General features: G+C 32.6%; 1 protein-coding gene across 1 annotated transcript in view; it reads right to left on the reverse strand.

Annotated features, from left to right (window-relative positions):
- LOC106473707 (filamin-A-like) overlaps nucleotides 1–15,409 on the reverse strand; it is a 37,970-nt gene that overhangs the window by 8,701 nt on the left and 13,860 nt on the right. Inside the window, exons 6-22 of the mRNA XM_013934386.2 lie at nucleotides 14,503–14,665; nucleotides 14,014–14,214; nucleotides 12,850–12,987; nucleotides 12,360–12,617; nucleotides 11,017–11,207; nucleotides 9,514–9,774; nucleotides 9,040–9,160; nucleotides 8,376–8,494; nucleotides 7,458–7,563; nucleotides 6,692–6,865; nucleotides 6,020–6,156; nucleotides 5,579–5,765; nucleotides 4,894–5,064; nucleotides 4,186–4,315; nucleotides 3,354–3,510; nucleotides 2,009–2,198; nucleotides 1,337–1,587 (exon numbers count right to left, since the gene is read on the reverse strand). Of these exons, the coding sequence (XP_013789840.1) occupies nucleotides 1,337–1,587; nucleotides 2,009–2,198; nucleotides 3,354–3,510; nucleotides 4,186–4,315; nucleotides 4,894–5,064; nucleotides 5,579–5,765; nucleotides 6,020–6,156; nucleotides 6,692–6,865; nucleotides 7,458–7,563; nucleotides 8,376–8,494; nucleotides 9,040–9,160; nucleotides 9,514–9,774; nucleotides 11,017–11,207; nucleotides 12,360–12,617; nucleotides 12,850–12,987; nucleotides 14,014–14,214; nucleotides 14,503–14,665 (2,955 nt within the window). The remainder of the gene's footprint in view (nucleotides 1–1,336; nucleotides 1,588–2,008; nucleotides 2,199–3,353; nucleotides 3,511–4,185; nucleotides 4,316–4,893; nucleotides 5,065–5,578; nucleotides 5,766–6,019; nucleotides 6,157–6,691; nucleotides 6,866–7,457; nucleotides 7,564–8,375; nucleotides 8,495–9,039; nucleotides 9,161–9,513; nucleotides 9,775–11,016; nucleotides 11,208–12,359; nucleotides 12,618–12,849; nucleotides 12,988–14,013; nucleotides 14,215–14,502; nucleotides 14,666–15,409) is intronic.

Here is a 15,409-nt window from a genome sequence, read left to right on the forward strand (position 1 = left end):
CGAACACTTAGATGGCCCCCTAGGTATTGAACTGATTCAGTTGAACAATCAACAGAAATTCTAGTTGACAAGTACAACGAACACTTAGATGGCCCCCTAGGTATTGAACTGATTCAGTTGAACAATCAACAGAAATTCTAGTTGACAAGTACAACGAACACTTAGATGGTCAACGAACACTTAGATGGCCCCCTAGGTATTGAACTGATTCAGTTGAACAATCAACAGAAATTCTAGTTGACAAGTACAACGAACACTTAGATTGTCTCCTAGGTATTGAAGTGATTCAGTTCAGTGAGTTTTCAAAGGTTTTTACAGATGAAGAAAATGACTGTATTGGATGACACCATTTTCTGTACAAACTAATCATTGAAAGACACTTTCCACAATGTTGAAACAGCTCTTTGTATTTATCTTGTTTTAATGGTTACTAACTGTAGTGGTGAAAGATCATTCAGCCAGATGAAAATTATTAAGAACAGTCTATGAACAACAATGACACATGAATGGCTTAGTAAGCTATTGATAATAAGAATTGAGTATGACATACTGCGTGATTGGTACTTTAGTAATATTATCAAGAATTTTGCTAAACAAAGTCACAAAAAGTTCCTGGTATATTGTAATTTTTTCTTCACTAAACACTTTCCTTTGAACTATGTCAAAAAACACATAGTAGTAAACTCTAGTGAAATACGATAAAATACCATGTTTTGCATACAATACTTTATATAATAAACATTACTTTTTATACCAAACTTATTTGTATGTGTTCGAGTTAGTGTCTAATTTTGTGTAATTAATAACTTGTTGATTTATTAGGGAATTTGTGGCTAGATATGAGTAAGACTGTAGGTAGAAACTTTTTGATTACAGCTGTTTGTATATCGTGTACTGATGAATATATGTTTTTCTGAAAGGGGGCCCCACATTTCTAAATCCGGCCCTGCTGGCTACAGACATTCAAAACTCATAACAGAATCACTTTAGATAGTGACAGTTTCTAACAAAGAGTCACTTTAGACAGTGAAACTTATTGCAAAGAGGAGTCACTTTACACAGTCACAACATATAATAGAAAGTCACTTTACACAGTGACAACTTAAAATAAAGAGTAGTCACTTTAGATAGTTACAGTTTGACAAATCTGATTATAATGAAGTCTTGAGCTTTTCATTGTTTGGCTTTGCTACAAACTGTTGCTAATACCCACAATATAACAATAACCCCAAAATAAAAGAGAAATGGTTGAACTGATGAAAATATTAATAAATTTGTTTGGTTCAATATAATATTTATTACTGGTAAATCATCAAATACATTAAGATTCACTTACATTGACAGTATATTTTCCACCTGGCACAGGCTGGCCACCAAACTTGATACTGATGCTGTACTCCCCAGCATCTTTCAGGTTGTAATAGATGGAGAAAGTGCCATCACTGTTGTCCTCTACCTGTATGTCCACATCAGAGTCGACTCCTGTGGTACTAGTGATTCTACAGGTAACAGCACCGGTTCCAGCCTGCTCTGCATTGACCGTAATGCAGTATTCTTCCCCAATAGTTAATCGTTCCTGGACACCCTCTTAAAGAAAAAACACACACATACACAATTGACATTTGCATGTGTAACAGACACACTTGTTATTAGTTTCTAACCCCTACACAAAACAAGAATCTTTAGGTCAGATAGGAGTAAGGTGGTGCTACCTTTCTGTTTATTGTAATGTTTCACAAGCACACCACTGTATTATCATCAAAAATCTACTACTAATGCTAAAAAAAACTCAAAAGTTATTATGCTAATGCCTCATATTATTTTTGTTTTCTGTTTATAAAATTCATGATCAAGAAACATCTAATGAAAACCAGTGATTAATATATATACACACTTTCATTCTCTCCAATACAAGTGTTAAGCTCCAAAGCTAGTTCTCTGAAATACCTCAAGTTACATATAAACAAAACTAACACTGTAGTTTCAACAATAATTTAGGAAACGCAACCTGTGATCTTGCATTTTTCTGCATGTCCAACAGCGTAACTGTTAACTGTGAAAGGAGCATTAGGCACTTCATGTCCTCCATACTTTACGTTCACTTTGTAAGTACCGACATCATCAGGAGTGTATTTTACTTTGTAGGTTCCATCTTGGTTATCTACGACTGTTGCTTTTCGTGGAGTATTGTCTGGACCCTTTGGAAGATGAAAATAGAAAGTATGATGAAGTTTTTTTACCTAAAGTTTTTATGAAAAATCAATCAAAAAAACATTGTTTATGAAGGCTCTAAGAACTTATGCTTGTTTGTCTGTTTATTTTTAAAAGTCAAGGAAATGAAGTCTCATTCAAGCATTACTATTTTCTTTTAATGTGTTTCTCATTACTCTAGTCGTTGTGATTCAGTGTTATACATAGGTAAGACATACTGTATTATAAAGTAATACGTTTAAAACAAAATTGTTTAAAGTTCAACAAAATCATTAAATTTACAATTGGAAACTGATTAATATATAAAACTTTAAAATAAAACAAATTAAATATTTTGCAAAGAAAACCAGTTGAACAACAGAACTTGGTTTATTGAAGTTATTCATACATATACGTGAACCTCACCTTGACCAGAACTTCTGGTTCTGTAACTCCCATATTGAAGTTATTCATACACATATGTGAACCTCACCTTGACCAGAACTTCTGGTTCTGTAACCCCTGCATTGAAGTTATTCTTACATATACGTGAATCTCACCTTGACCAGAACTTCTGGTTCTGTAACTCCCATATTGAAGTTATTCATACACATATGTGAACCTCACCTTGACCAGAACTTCTGGTTCTGTAACTCCCATATTGAAGTTATTCATACACATACGTGAACCTCACCTTGACCAGAACTCCTGGTTCCGTAAATCCCATATTGAAGTTATTCATACACATACATGAACCTCACCTTGACCAGAACTTCTGGTTCTGTAACTCCCATATTGAAGCTATTCATACACATACGTGAACCTCACCTTGACCAGAACTCCTGGTTCCATAACTCCCATATTGAAGTTATTCATACACATATGTGAACCTCACCTTGACCAGAACTTCTGGTTCCGTAACTCCCATATTGAAGTTATTCATACACATACGTGAACCTCACCTTGATCAGAACTCCTGGTTCTGTAACTCCCATATTGAAGTTATTCATACACATATGTGAACCTCACCTTGACCAGAATTTCTGGTTCCGTAACTCCCATATTGAAGTTATTCATACACATACGTGAACCTCACCTTGACCAGAACTCCTGGTTCTGTAACTCCCATATTGAAGTTATTCATACACATATGTGAACCTCACCTTGACCAGAACTTCTGGTTCTGCAACTCCTGCATCTTTAGCATCTATGGTAAACTCGACTGGAATACTAGCAGGCACACCCTTGTTGCTCACCCCTGGGCCTGTGACCTTCACATTCTTTGGCTCCACGGTAGGCTTCACCTTCATCTGGAAGGGGCTAAAGTCCAACACCAAAGAAAGTTCCATTTATAACCAAATTGTACTCTGTTTAAAGTGATTATACATATAATACTTTGAAGTTATGAATCTAAATCCATAATTTTAATTTTGTGCAAAAGCCCTTTGAAACCTCTTCAAGAAAGATGAGAGTTGATCTATCAACATCAAACCTTCTCTCATCAGAAGAACCAGCATTATTTACATCAGCCTTTGGTGTTAGCAAATCATGGAATAGAACTAGACCTTTTATTATACTTTAAGTAACAGGAAACGGGTGATTCGATCATTTAATCTGATGCATAGTAAACAGGGAGTAGGTAAGATGAACAATTAGCTTTTCACAGAACAAGGAGAGGATAACATGACATTTAGCATGCTACTGAACAAGGAGAAGATAACTTGACTAATTAACTTGTTACTGAACAAGGAGAGAGAGTAACTTGAACATTTAGCTTGTTACAGAACAAGGAGAAGGTAACTTGAACATTTAGCCTGTTACTAAACAAGGAGAGAGTAACATGAACAATTAGCTTGTTACAGAACACACTGACCAATTTGTCAAAGCTGTTTACATTTTACTTAGTTGTATTCAAATTTTTACTTTTATCATTTTATGGGTAAATATTTTTTGATGATGGATCCTTTATCTTTTTAACTACAGTATTATAAGTACCTTCCAGGTATATCTTTCCCACCATATGTCACCTTCACATCACATTTGCTGTTCTCAGGAGGAGCAAAATAGGTCACATCATAGGTTCCATCACCAATGTCTTTAATTTGAGCCTTCTTGGGGATTGGTCCTGAGTAAAGTTAGTCAAAAATCAGTTTTGAACTTTGTAATTATATACGATTCTGTGTTTAAAATTTCAGATTTACAGATTCTGCTAAAGAACAAAAACAATGTTATTCTTACATTTAAAAAGAGTTTTCTTCAATATTTTTAAATATACTGAATAACAAAACTTCAAATGAAATACTTGTTCAAGATTGAAATTTAGATGGAAGAAGTGTTTTTTCTAACATAAATTAATCTAAAGATCAATAAATCAGTTATGTTGAGATAGGAAAACATTCTTATACGGCTTTCCTCTGGTGAATAGATTTAAGTTCATATTATTCAATTCTGACAAACTAATAGATACAATAAGACTGATTGTACTTACAAATTATTGAAAGTGGTTATTAGTGTATACAAAAGTAAAATAATCTTCAATGAAACGTTGTTGTTATTTAAAAAAAAAAAAAAGGATAACCACTGCTGAGCATACTGGGTGGTTATAAGCAGTGGATGAGAGCAGAAAGAAGGTATTAGTATTTTTATTGAATTAAGATTAAGTCATTCTGACAGCCTTAATAACACTGACATAAATTCTCCTACCTTTCTCAGAGCTGACATCTACATTTAATGGAGCTTTTCCTGACTTTCTAGCATCCACGGTAAAGTTAAGTGGAACATTAGCACGACAGTTATTTGGTTCTAGACCTGGACCATGAGCTTGAACTTTGGAGGCATCCACCCCAACAGATGACGGAACCTTGAAAGGACTTCCTACAAATACAATTTTTTCCACTTTTTATATTTGTCCAAGTTATGTAGTACGGATACTCAGAACTTTAGCTTAGATAATACTTTGTAAATTTTTATTCCATGAACTCTGTTCACTTAATTAAAGGCACTATTTTCTTCAAGAGCTACAAATTAAATATTCAAATTATTTTTCACTTTTCTTCTGGGTTAATGATTGTCTTATTTGATTTTCATGTCTCATCATTTTTTTATATTATATTTATGGGCCTCAAAAGGTAGAAATGGCCCTGACCTATCTGAACCTCTGAGAGTGTCTGATTATAAGCGACAACAATAGTTTTCTTACCTGTACGCAACAATACGGAATAGAGGGTTAAACTAATTAATTTAGTATTGGATATGAGAGTAAACTTATAAAGTTTTTCTACAAATAAGTCAGATGAGTCAGATATTATAAATATATAAAATATAAGCATGACTTTTGTACACTCTACAGTTACAACTTTTAATTTATACTAAACAAAAACCTCCCTACCAGGAATATGTTGGTCGGCAAATTTGACAGCAATATCATAATTGCCAGGTTCATCGGGAATGTATTCTACAGTGCAAGTGCCATCTCTGTTGTCTTTACACGTCATTTTGGCCTCAGAAGGACCTTCCACAGCAAGTCCCAGATTACCGGCTCCAGCTCCCTTTGTCTCGATGGTAAAAGTGTTGGTCTGTACGTGTAATGATAATGTTGTTTGTAGTAAGTTTAAATTTCCAATACAAAAGATCAATTTCTGAGTTCTTCTTTTATAATATCTTTAAATGCGACTTAAATATCAAAGCATATTTTTCATCTTGAAGTTCTGCAGAAAATCATGAAATAGGTTTAATCAAACTTACTAAGTTTCAAATTATCAGTTTTATTAAAATAATTTTTGCATATGTTAATTATTACTGTACTTTATTATATGAAGCTAGTAATTACCTGATTAACCACTCCCTGCTCCAGTCCGGGCCCATAAGCACGGCACTTTCGTGGATCACAACCCTTGGTAGCAGTAACCTTGAAAGGACTATTAGGAATAGGAACTCCATCATATTTTACATCAACTTTATGTGGTCCTGGTGAAGTAAACAAGAAATATTCAAAAATAAACATTACTCAGTTCTTATTAGCAACACATTTTATTTTACCAATGTTCTCAAGTTGCTGTCACTTTTAATTTGTCACCGTTTGAAGAACAGAAACTATATGTTAGGCTCAGATGATTGTGCTCACTTTGTGGTATTTTCTGAGTCACAATTATATTACAATGGGGAGAATCCAGATAGTATTTTGAAGGGTACATTTGACAAATTAAAATAGTTTAATAATAATTACATCACAATTCCCTCTTACAATAGTCACAAAAGAAAATGTAACAATTTTTATTCACATTTGTTTTTAAAAAGAAATGATAATGGAATGAAAGTGTAAAAATGAGAAAGAAAATCCTTGAAATTTAATGAAAACTTTTCACAAAAAAGTGATATTTTACTAAAATTATCAGTTATAAGAAACTGAGCCTCTGCTACAGACAGCATTCAGCCATGAATTAGAAAAGGCCATTGTTTCTGGGCATCAGTTTAAATAATAAGTGGGATTATGGGTGCTTACCTTCTTCAACTGGTGTATATGATACTTTGTACGTTCCATCATCATTGCCCTTCACCACGGAACCAGTACGGGCACCAGAGGGATTTGTAATTACACAATCAAGTTTAGCATCACTTCGCTTAGAGATGGCTCGTGCATCCACTGTAAAGTCTGTCACTGAGCTTACGAAAACACCTAATGAAATCAGTGGAATTAAAAGACCAAGATAAGTTGTAAAGACTAAAGTTGTTGCTGTACTGGTGCAGCAAGTACGGTAAAAGCCCTACACCAATGAAATGTGAAACAAAATTATTAAATGTCTCTAAAAAGTGGTTGATTCCTAACACGGTTATGCTTGTTTTATATCAAAAATACTAAGAGCAGAAAGCTCAGATAAAAAAAATCTTACATTACAGTAAATAATAATAATAATGTACATGCAACAAAAAATATATCACATTTTTATGGCTCAAACTTCCATTAAGAACTAGGAGGAAATAATATCATGATCGAGGCTGACTTCAGTAGGGACTTATGGGGAAATAGCTATGTGATCCATAGATCTATCACAAAGTATAGGGATATATGTTTCCAGAACAAATGGAACCTTGGTTGAAATTGTTCTAGATTATATGAGCTTTTCATCTGAATTACATCTGATCAATTTTTCTAATAAAAGTTATTACATTTTTGTTACAGATAAGAATTCTTGGTTTGGGGGCTAACAATATCATATTTGGTTTAGTTTAAGAAACTCTAGAGATAAAATTGTAAAGAAGATGTTTACTTGGTTCTAATCCATCCACCTTAACTTTGCTGACATCTAGCTTGGGCTGGACGTCAACTTTGATGGGACTGTTTGGAATTTCTTTACCAGCAAACAAGACAGTAACCTAAGAAGGAGAGAAATATTAACATCAAAGCAGTACATAGCCAAAAACAGTAAAACTTTAACACTAAATCATGTGATTCAGAATAGTAGAAAATAATACCAAAACAGTATGTTACATGTGAGAAACATTTATTATCTTATTGAAATATGTATTACATTATTACCATCACCACCAAAGGTCGACGAAGGTTATGTTTTCACCTCTGTGTATGTTTGTTAGCAAGATTTCATTAAAACAGCTGAATAAATTTGAAGAAAAATTACCATACATTTAGACTGTGACCCAGAAGTGATTAGTTTTTGTATGGTCAAGGACAAAGGTCAAGGTCATAAAAACAAAAAATCCCAATCTGTTAATACAAGGACTGATTTATCACACTATTTTTGCTCTATAACTCAACCAAAAATGATTGGATTTTGATGAAACTTGGTGGACATATGTAGAATATAATCCCTCATTGTCTTGCCAAAAATGGTCCAAGTCCATTGATAACAACAGACATACAGACAGATTTTCCTATTTTTTGAGGGTTGAATATGATCAATGCTGCATGGCAAAGGTATGCACTCTACCAAGTGTCCCTCTAGTTGTGAAATGTATTCACCACCTTTATCACTTATACTAATACTTACATTTACAGCAGAATTAAAATCTGCAAATTGTGGAAGAATTTAAAAATCATCCAAATATCATAGAATATCTTAAGGATATGGAAAGTGTGTTATTATACATAACTAGCATAAAGATTGCAGAAAGCCTAATAGTTAGTTTTTAAAACTGAATGTTACAGGTTCTGTACTCTTTCCATCTACCTTATAGTTTCCTGGAGTTGGAGCTACATAATCCACGGTGTATGTCTCGTCTTCATTATTCTGGATCTGTACGGGTACTTGTTTACCTTTATCATCAGTAAGCAAAACCTGAAGATCACCTAGTGACGACAGGAAGAATACCTCATTAATCCACCAATGATACCAAAACATTATTTCAAACTGCTCAAAACACTGACTACAACAGTTTCCCATTCCCTCCAAATGCTGGCAGGTAAATCTAGTTTCTTATGCTGAGACCTTTTTCTTCTCAAACATTTCCCAAAATAAAAAATTTCAAAAGTTTTATAGATAGTTATAATACTTTTGAAATCATGGTTACACATTCAAAAAAGCCACTTTCCATAAAACAAAAACATGTAGAAAACAAACTTAGTTATATCCTACAATCGAGAGTTAATTAGAAAGTTAGAAAAATGTCACAATTTACTCCTTAGACGCAAGTCACTTAAGATGTTTTCATCCATTAGTTATAAACAAATACTGGATGTTTATGCACTTATAAATACGACATAAAATATAATAATCAACTAAATACACTATAATTAATTTAAAGAAGCATTAAAGAAATTATAATTTTTTATACCACACCTCAGTCCCGTAAAACAGTGACAATAAAGATCTCTTTCAAGAAGAGTAGCTTTACCTTTTCCACAGCCTTGAGCATCCACATTGAAGTGGGTTGGTGTCTGTGCTTTCACTCCCTTTTCAACACCAGGACCAAAAACTTTAACTCTTGAAGAGTCAGTGGGTTCTGATACATATACCTTGAACATGAAGAAGCAAATTAGCATACAAAAATTATAAAAAAGTTTTATGAATTTTTTTGGCTTGATTAAGAAATATACAACTTAATATTTTCTTTAAAATAATGCATTTTCAACAATAGATGTCCAATTTTGAATAAAATTCACAATATCTGTCCTTTAACTCCAACTTTGAGCCGTAAAAAATCTTCTTTACCAAGCCAGCTTTCCAGCTAAAACAACTTTTCCTAAGAGGCTATAGAGCCATTTATTCTCCTGAAGAAAAAGATGAAGAAGAGCCAATAACATATAATGCTCAAGTTTTGAGTCTTTTCTTGAAATTCATAGACTTTAGAGATAGATTTTCCACTTACCCTGAAGGGGCTATTTGGTATAGCTACTCCTCCATAGTTGATCTGAATTGTGTGTTTATTCTTCATGGTTGGGCGATAAGTGCACTTGTAAGTTCCATCTTTATTGTCTTGTACCTTTACATCTACAGGTTTCAGGTTTTCATCCAGTACAGACACATCTAAAGGAGCAGGATTTCCAGCTTTGCGTGTATCAATTGTAAACTCTGTTGGCTGTCCCTGAACTACACCATTCGGTTGAAGACCTGGTCCATGTGCTTCAACCTGGATTAAAATAAAATATTGATTACTAAAAACACATGCAAATGAACTTTGTCTATTTATGGAAATATTAATAGGCTTACTGGGTTTAGCAAATTATAATAACATATACACAGTATGACAAGACTTGCCTCGTGATGTTGAAACTACTTTAAAACTGCCTTCTGAAATTTTCAGGTATAAAAGTTACATAACATTTTGAAAATTTACAATATTCAGTAAAAATAAGTCTACAACCCACAAATAAGAAAGTCAAATATAACTTGGACAAGAAAGAAATTTTAACCTATGTCCCCAATTTGAAATCTATAGATCTTACGGAAGTAAGGAAACCAGTACCTAAATTTCACCTTTACAAAGATGGTAACAGTATACAACAGCACAAATCCCATAAGTCCAGTAAAAAAGATTATATGACAATATTCTAAAAGATAAACTGTCTTAAACATTTTAATGTTATAGTCTGGTTAGGTAATATACTATTGTAAGCATCTTGATGTTATAGTCTGGTTAGGTAATACAATATTGTAAACATCTTAATGTTATAGTCTGGTTAGGTAATATGTTGTAGTAACCAGTTATAGTCTGGTTAAGTAATATACTATTGTAAACATCTTGATGTTATAGTCTGGTTAGGTAATATGTTGTAGTAAACATCTTGATGTTATAGTCTGGTTAAGTAATATGTTGTAGTAAACATCTTGATGTTATAGTCTGGTTAGGTAATACAATATTGTAAACATCTTGATGTTATAGTCTGGTTAAGTAATATGTTGTAGTAAACATCTTGATGTTATAGTCTGGTTAAGTAATATGTTGTAGTAAACATCTTGATGTTATAGTCTGGTTAGTTAATACAATATTGTAAACATCTTAATGTTATAGTCTGGTTAAGTAATATGTTGTAGTAACCAGTTATAGTCTGGTTAAGTAATACAATATTGTAAACATCTTAATGTTATAGTCTGGTTAAGTAATATGTTGTAGTAAACATCTTGATGTTATAGTCTGGTTAGGTAATACAATATTGTAAACATCTTAATGTTATAGTCTGGTTAAGTAATATGTTGTAGTAACCATTTATACTCTTGGATAAGTAATATGTTACCTTGTCATATCATACATGGTGATCAGAGACTTGATCTTATTCAACCTACCAGTTTTCTCTGACTCAATAAACTAAAATCTTAAAATTAACATAATTCCTCATACTTGGATACAGAAACTTCCTTCCACACAACACACCTTTTCTGGAAAAGTCTCAGAACTTGGTACAATCTCTGCCATGTAAGGCGAGTTAGGGATGTCTTCATTATCACAAAGAATGTGAACAGCATACTGTCCTGGAGCAGTAGGAAGATAAGATATATCAGCTGAGCCATCACCATTGTCCTTACAGTCAATCTTAGCCTGGGAAGGCCCCTCAATAGAGAAACCTAGAATAAAAATGTGAAGTCCTTTAGGCTGCTTCACAAGAAAATAAAGTATGTACGACTACCTCAAAGAAAATTCGTAAGTAAATATAAGCAGCTGAAATAACACTTTTCAACCTTCTACTCACACGCAGAAACATGCTTGAAATTAGTAAAATATAGAAATATGAATTAAAGGATCAGAAAAACTAATGAGATTTTATCTATTACACACATTTCTGCTAGATAAGTGATGGTTTCTTTGATGGTTCGTTTTAACAACGAACGTTAACTTCAACAATACTTCCTGACTGCAGTTCAATTACCTGCACACATTTTTGTCCCATCACGTTGTGAGCGTCTTATATATATATCAGACAAACATATATCTAGTAAATGCTAGGGCATTCACGAAGGTACAAGATAGTTCTAGAAACGTGGCATGACACTAGTCACGTGACCTCGCTGACGCAACATTATGTTTTACTTTTAATAAAACATTCACTAGTTGCCAATAGAGCTTCAATCATAAGTTAAATTTATCTATAAGGAGACAGTAAATGCATTCAAACAAAGAACAATCATGCCATTCCAACAAGAGAGAGAGACAGGTTAGGCAAGCTATAGATTTTCTAACTAAGAAGTGAGAAGTGGGCTCTGCAGAAAGGAAAAGTTGGGGGATGTGACTCACATTGATTTAAGTTGATTGTTTGAAAACGTAGCCATGTATTAAAAAAGGCCACAAGCCCCCACTGGTGCATAGGTTGTGGATATGAACATATAACGCTTCCCCGTTATTACATCAGTTCATGTTATCTTTATTAATATACAATGTTCATATTTACATAAACAATCTTTTATTAGTGCTAATACAAATAAAGCTTTCTGGTTCAAACTGTACTGATCACAAGCTAAATAAGTTCAAACAATGTAGAAAATAACATTTAATGTAGAACATGAACTATGTTTGTTATTTCCTTAATGCTTTTCATCTGTGTTCTTCACAAAAAATAGGCTTAAAATACACTTAAAATAGGTGAAACTCTAAGGTTCTATTTTGAAATACAGCCAAAGAAGTTGCTCTTTTCTTGAAAGAAATTATAAATATTTCTTTTTATAGATCTTAGATACATGAAACAAGTTGATTAATTAAAATAAGGCCCATCTAATACTAACCTAAAGATCCAGTTTCTCCATTAGTTTCCACTGTGAAATTTGCTGGTGATCCAACAACACCACCCTTCAGTCCTGGTCCAAAGGCTCTAATTTTGGACACCTTGTGAGGACCAACATTCACTTGAAAAGGACTACGAGGGATTTCTTGACCTCCATAAGAAATGGTGACAATGTATCGCCCTTCCTTCACAGGTTTGTACACACATTCGTAGCTAGTTTCATCAACCTTCTTGATATCTATTTTTTCTTTTATACCTCCTGTTGTGAAAACATAAATATATTAATATAGAGTATTATCTGACTCTATTAAATAAATATAATTCTGTTCATAAAAAATGCCACCCAAAGTTTTCAACTTTTCATGAAATAATAATTATAATTAGTTCTAGAATCTAACTGTGAATGATGTAACCTAGGTGTGTGATTAATAAAAAAACATATAATAAAGAATCTATGATGATCAATTTTATTTTTTACAGTCGGCACTCACCAGGACCTATCACCTTAATATCCAGTTCTCCCTCTCCCGTTCCTGAAGTAAGCACCTTGAAATCTGCAAAATCTCCAACACGAACTCCAGTGGCTTGTAAACCTCTCCCATAGGCACGAACTTTTCTGGCATCGGCAACTATGAAAACAAAATTTACTACTAGATTAATTTATCATGCAATATTATATGAATGAACTATTGTAAAATGTATGGATTAAATCTTCTTTAAATTCAAAAATGTTAATAAAGTTATATTTTCTAAGTTAGAAGATTCATTAAGTTTGGACAGACACTGTGGAGTTTTGTGCTAAAACAAGATAAAACTTATCAAATTAAAGAAGTATTTGATAGAGTACTGAGATTTAATAAAAATAATATTGTAAATGTTGATAACTTTGACAGAGGAAATGCAGTTAGAATCAACTCATGTTTCAAATCTTAAATTCACAAGTTATCAGTTACTTGGGTAACCACACTAGAAGTTAATTTTATATCAAATATCAGAACTTCCCAACTGTAGGGATAAACCACCCAGTATTGGCCAAAAATTTCTCTGGTTTTTATGAACTTTAAACTGAATAAAAAGCATCAGTTTGTTGAACTTAACAAATATTTGTTACAGAATATCACAATCATATAATTACCTATAAGAAAAAAAACATTGCTAACTCAAACATTCAATATCTAGATGAGAGAAGTTCACTATCAGTAATATTTTATATCAATTAATAAAATATTAATTTTAAATACTCCTCCACAAAATTAGCATGAAAAATAAAAAGAAATAATATGAAAATAATCACAAGTTAAGAATGCAAGTAAAAGATGATTTTGAGTGTCATTCATAAACAACTTTCAAATATTTAAAATTAATGGCAGGCATAACCATCATGAGTAAAAATGCCTTCACATTCAATTTAAGTATAAATATGTATGGTACTAAATGTTAAGCTTATAAACATTTTGAACATTTATTCCTAAAGTCAAATATTTTACCCAGAATGCCAACTGATTCAAATGTTAAATCTAAGTGTAAAAGCCTTGGTACATACTACACAAAACACAGAACTTGGCCATTCTTACCAAGTTTAATCATATGTTACTTTTTACATACATAGTTTAATACTGATATTACTTCTATCAAAACGTTTAAACAAAACTGACCAGGTGAAACTCTCACACCAAATGGACTATTTGGTATCTGCTGTCCGGCGAAAAAGACGTTAATCGAATGAACGCCAACAGTTTGAGCCACATATTCACAACGATAAACATCTTCAGAGATCTTCACTAGCCTGTTGAGGGTAGTTTTTTGGTTCCCCTGTTGGTCAAGAATGATTACCTCCACTTGACCTTTTCCAGCATCTACAACAGTACCAAATCACTCAAGTAATTATAAACTTTAAAAATGATGAAATTCTGAAAAGGTTTCTTAAACATTTTTTTTTTACCTCTTGAGAAGGAACTTTTAACAATGAAAATTAGTAGAATTAGTTAATACTTTAAACAAGTGCAGTTGCATATGTATTAAATATTAAGAATAGTACTTAAATGTTATATGTAAAAAACTTACAATCAAATTTTAAATAAAATAGAAAATCAAGATTTTAAAACACAAATAATTTCTTTTATATCTCCAACAGTTAGTTGTACCTTTGGTAAAAACGTCAAAGTAGGTTGGGCGGCCAACCATTACTCCAGTGGGCTCCAACCCAGGACCACTAGCTGTCACCTTTTTGAAGTCACCAACAGTTCCCTCCACCTTCACATTAAACGGACTTTTTGGTACTTCTTTTCCTGCAAATAGTACTTTGACCTAAAAAAAAATGAATAAGTTTTTTAAAATAAATAAAACAGCTTCTTCAGCAGTAAGAAGTGAAAATGGAAGTTGTGGGTCAGTATAAAATCAGCAAGTGTTAATACATTATGTAGAGCTCTTTTAATATTTAAACTAAAATAAACAATGTTTAAAGAGATTTACTTACAAAAGTGTAGTAATAAAATCACCTAAACTAGGTTGCTAAATAAAACTGACATTAAAATGGACATAAAAGATAAAATCTAAGATAGAAATGTTTCTTTCTTTCACTGAGAGTTATTTAACTTTTACTTAATTTACTTTAGTTAACTTGCTTATTAATTTTTGACTAGAATTTTAATTATTATTTTTATAAATAATTATTTGGAAAATATTAACTGAATTTCAAGCTCTCATCTGTAAAAATGTAAACTTTTTTAAAAAACCAATTCATTAAAACTGATTTACCCTAACTTTAGTCTCCTTCCAGTGGGTCATTGGTAATTTCATGCTTACAATGATAAAATCTGGGATTTGTTTCCCCCATGGAATACAGAACACAAATGGTCCCCTTCCAGTGGGTCATTGGTAATTTCATGCTTACAATGATAAAATCTGGGGTTTGTTTCCTCATGGTATACAGAACATAAATGTTCCCCTTCCACTGGGTCATTGGTAATTTCATGCTTACAATGATAAAATATGGGGTTTGTTTCTCCATGGAATACAGAACATAAATAGTCCCCTTCCAGTGGGTCATTG

The sequence above is a fragment of the Limulus polyphemus genome, unplaced genomic scaffold (genome assembly GCF_000517525.1).
Source record: "Limulus polyphemus unplaced genomic scaffold, Limulus_polyphemus-2.1.2 Scaffold6424, whole genome shotgun sequence".
Lineage (NCBI taxonomy): Eukaryota > Metazoa > Arthropoda > Merostomata > Xiphosura > Limulidae > Limulus > Limulus polyphemus.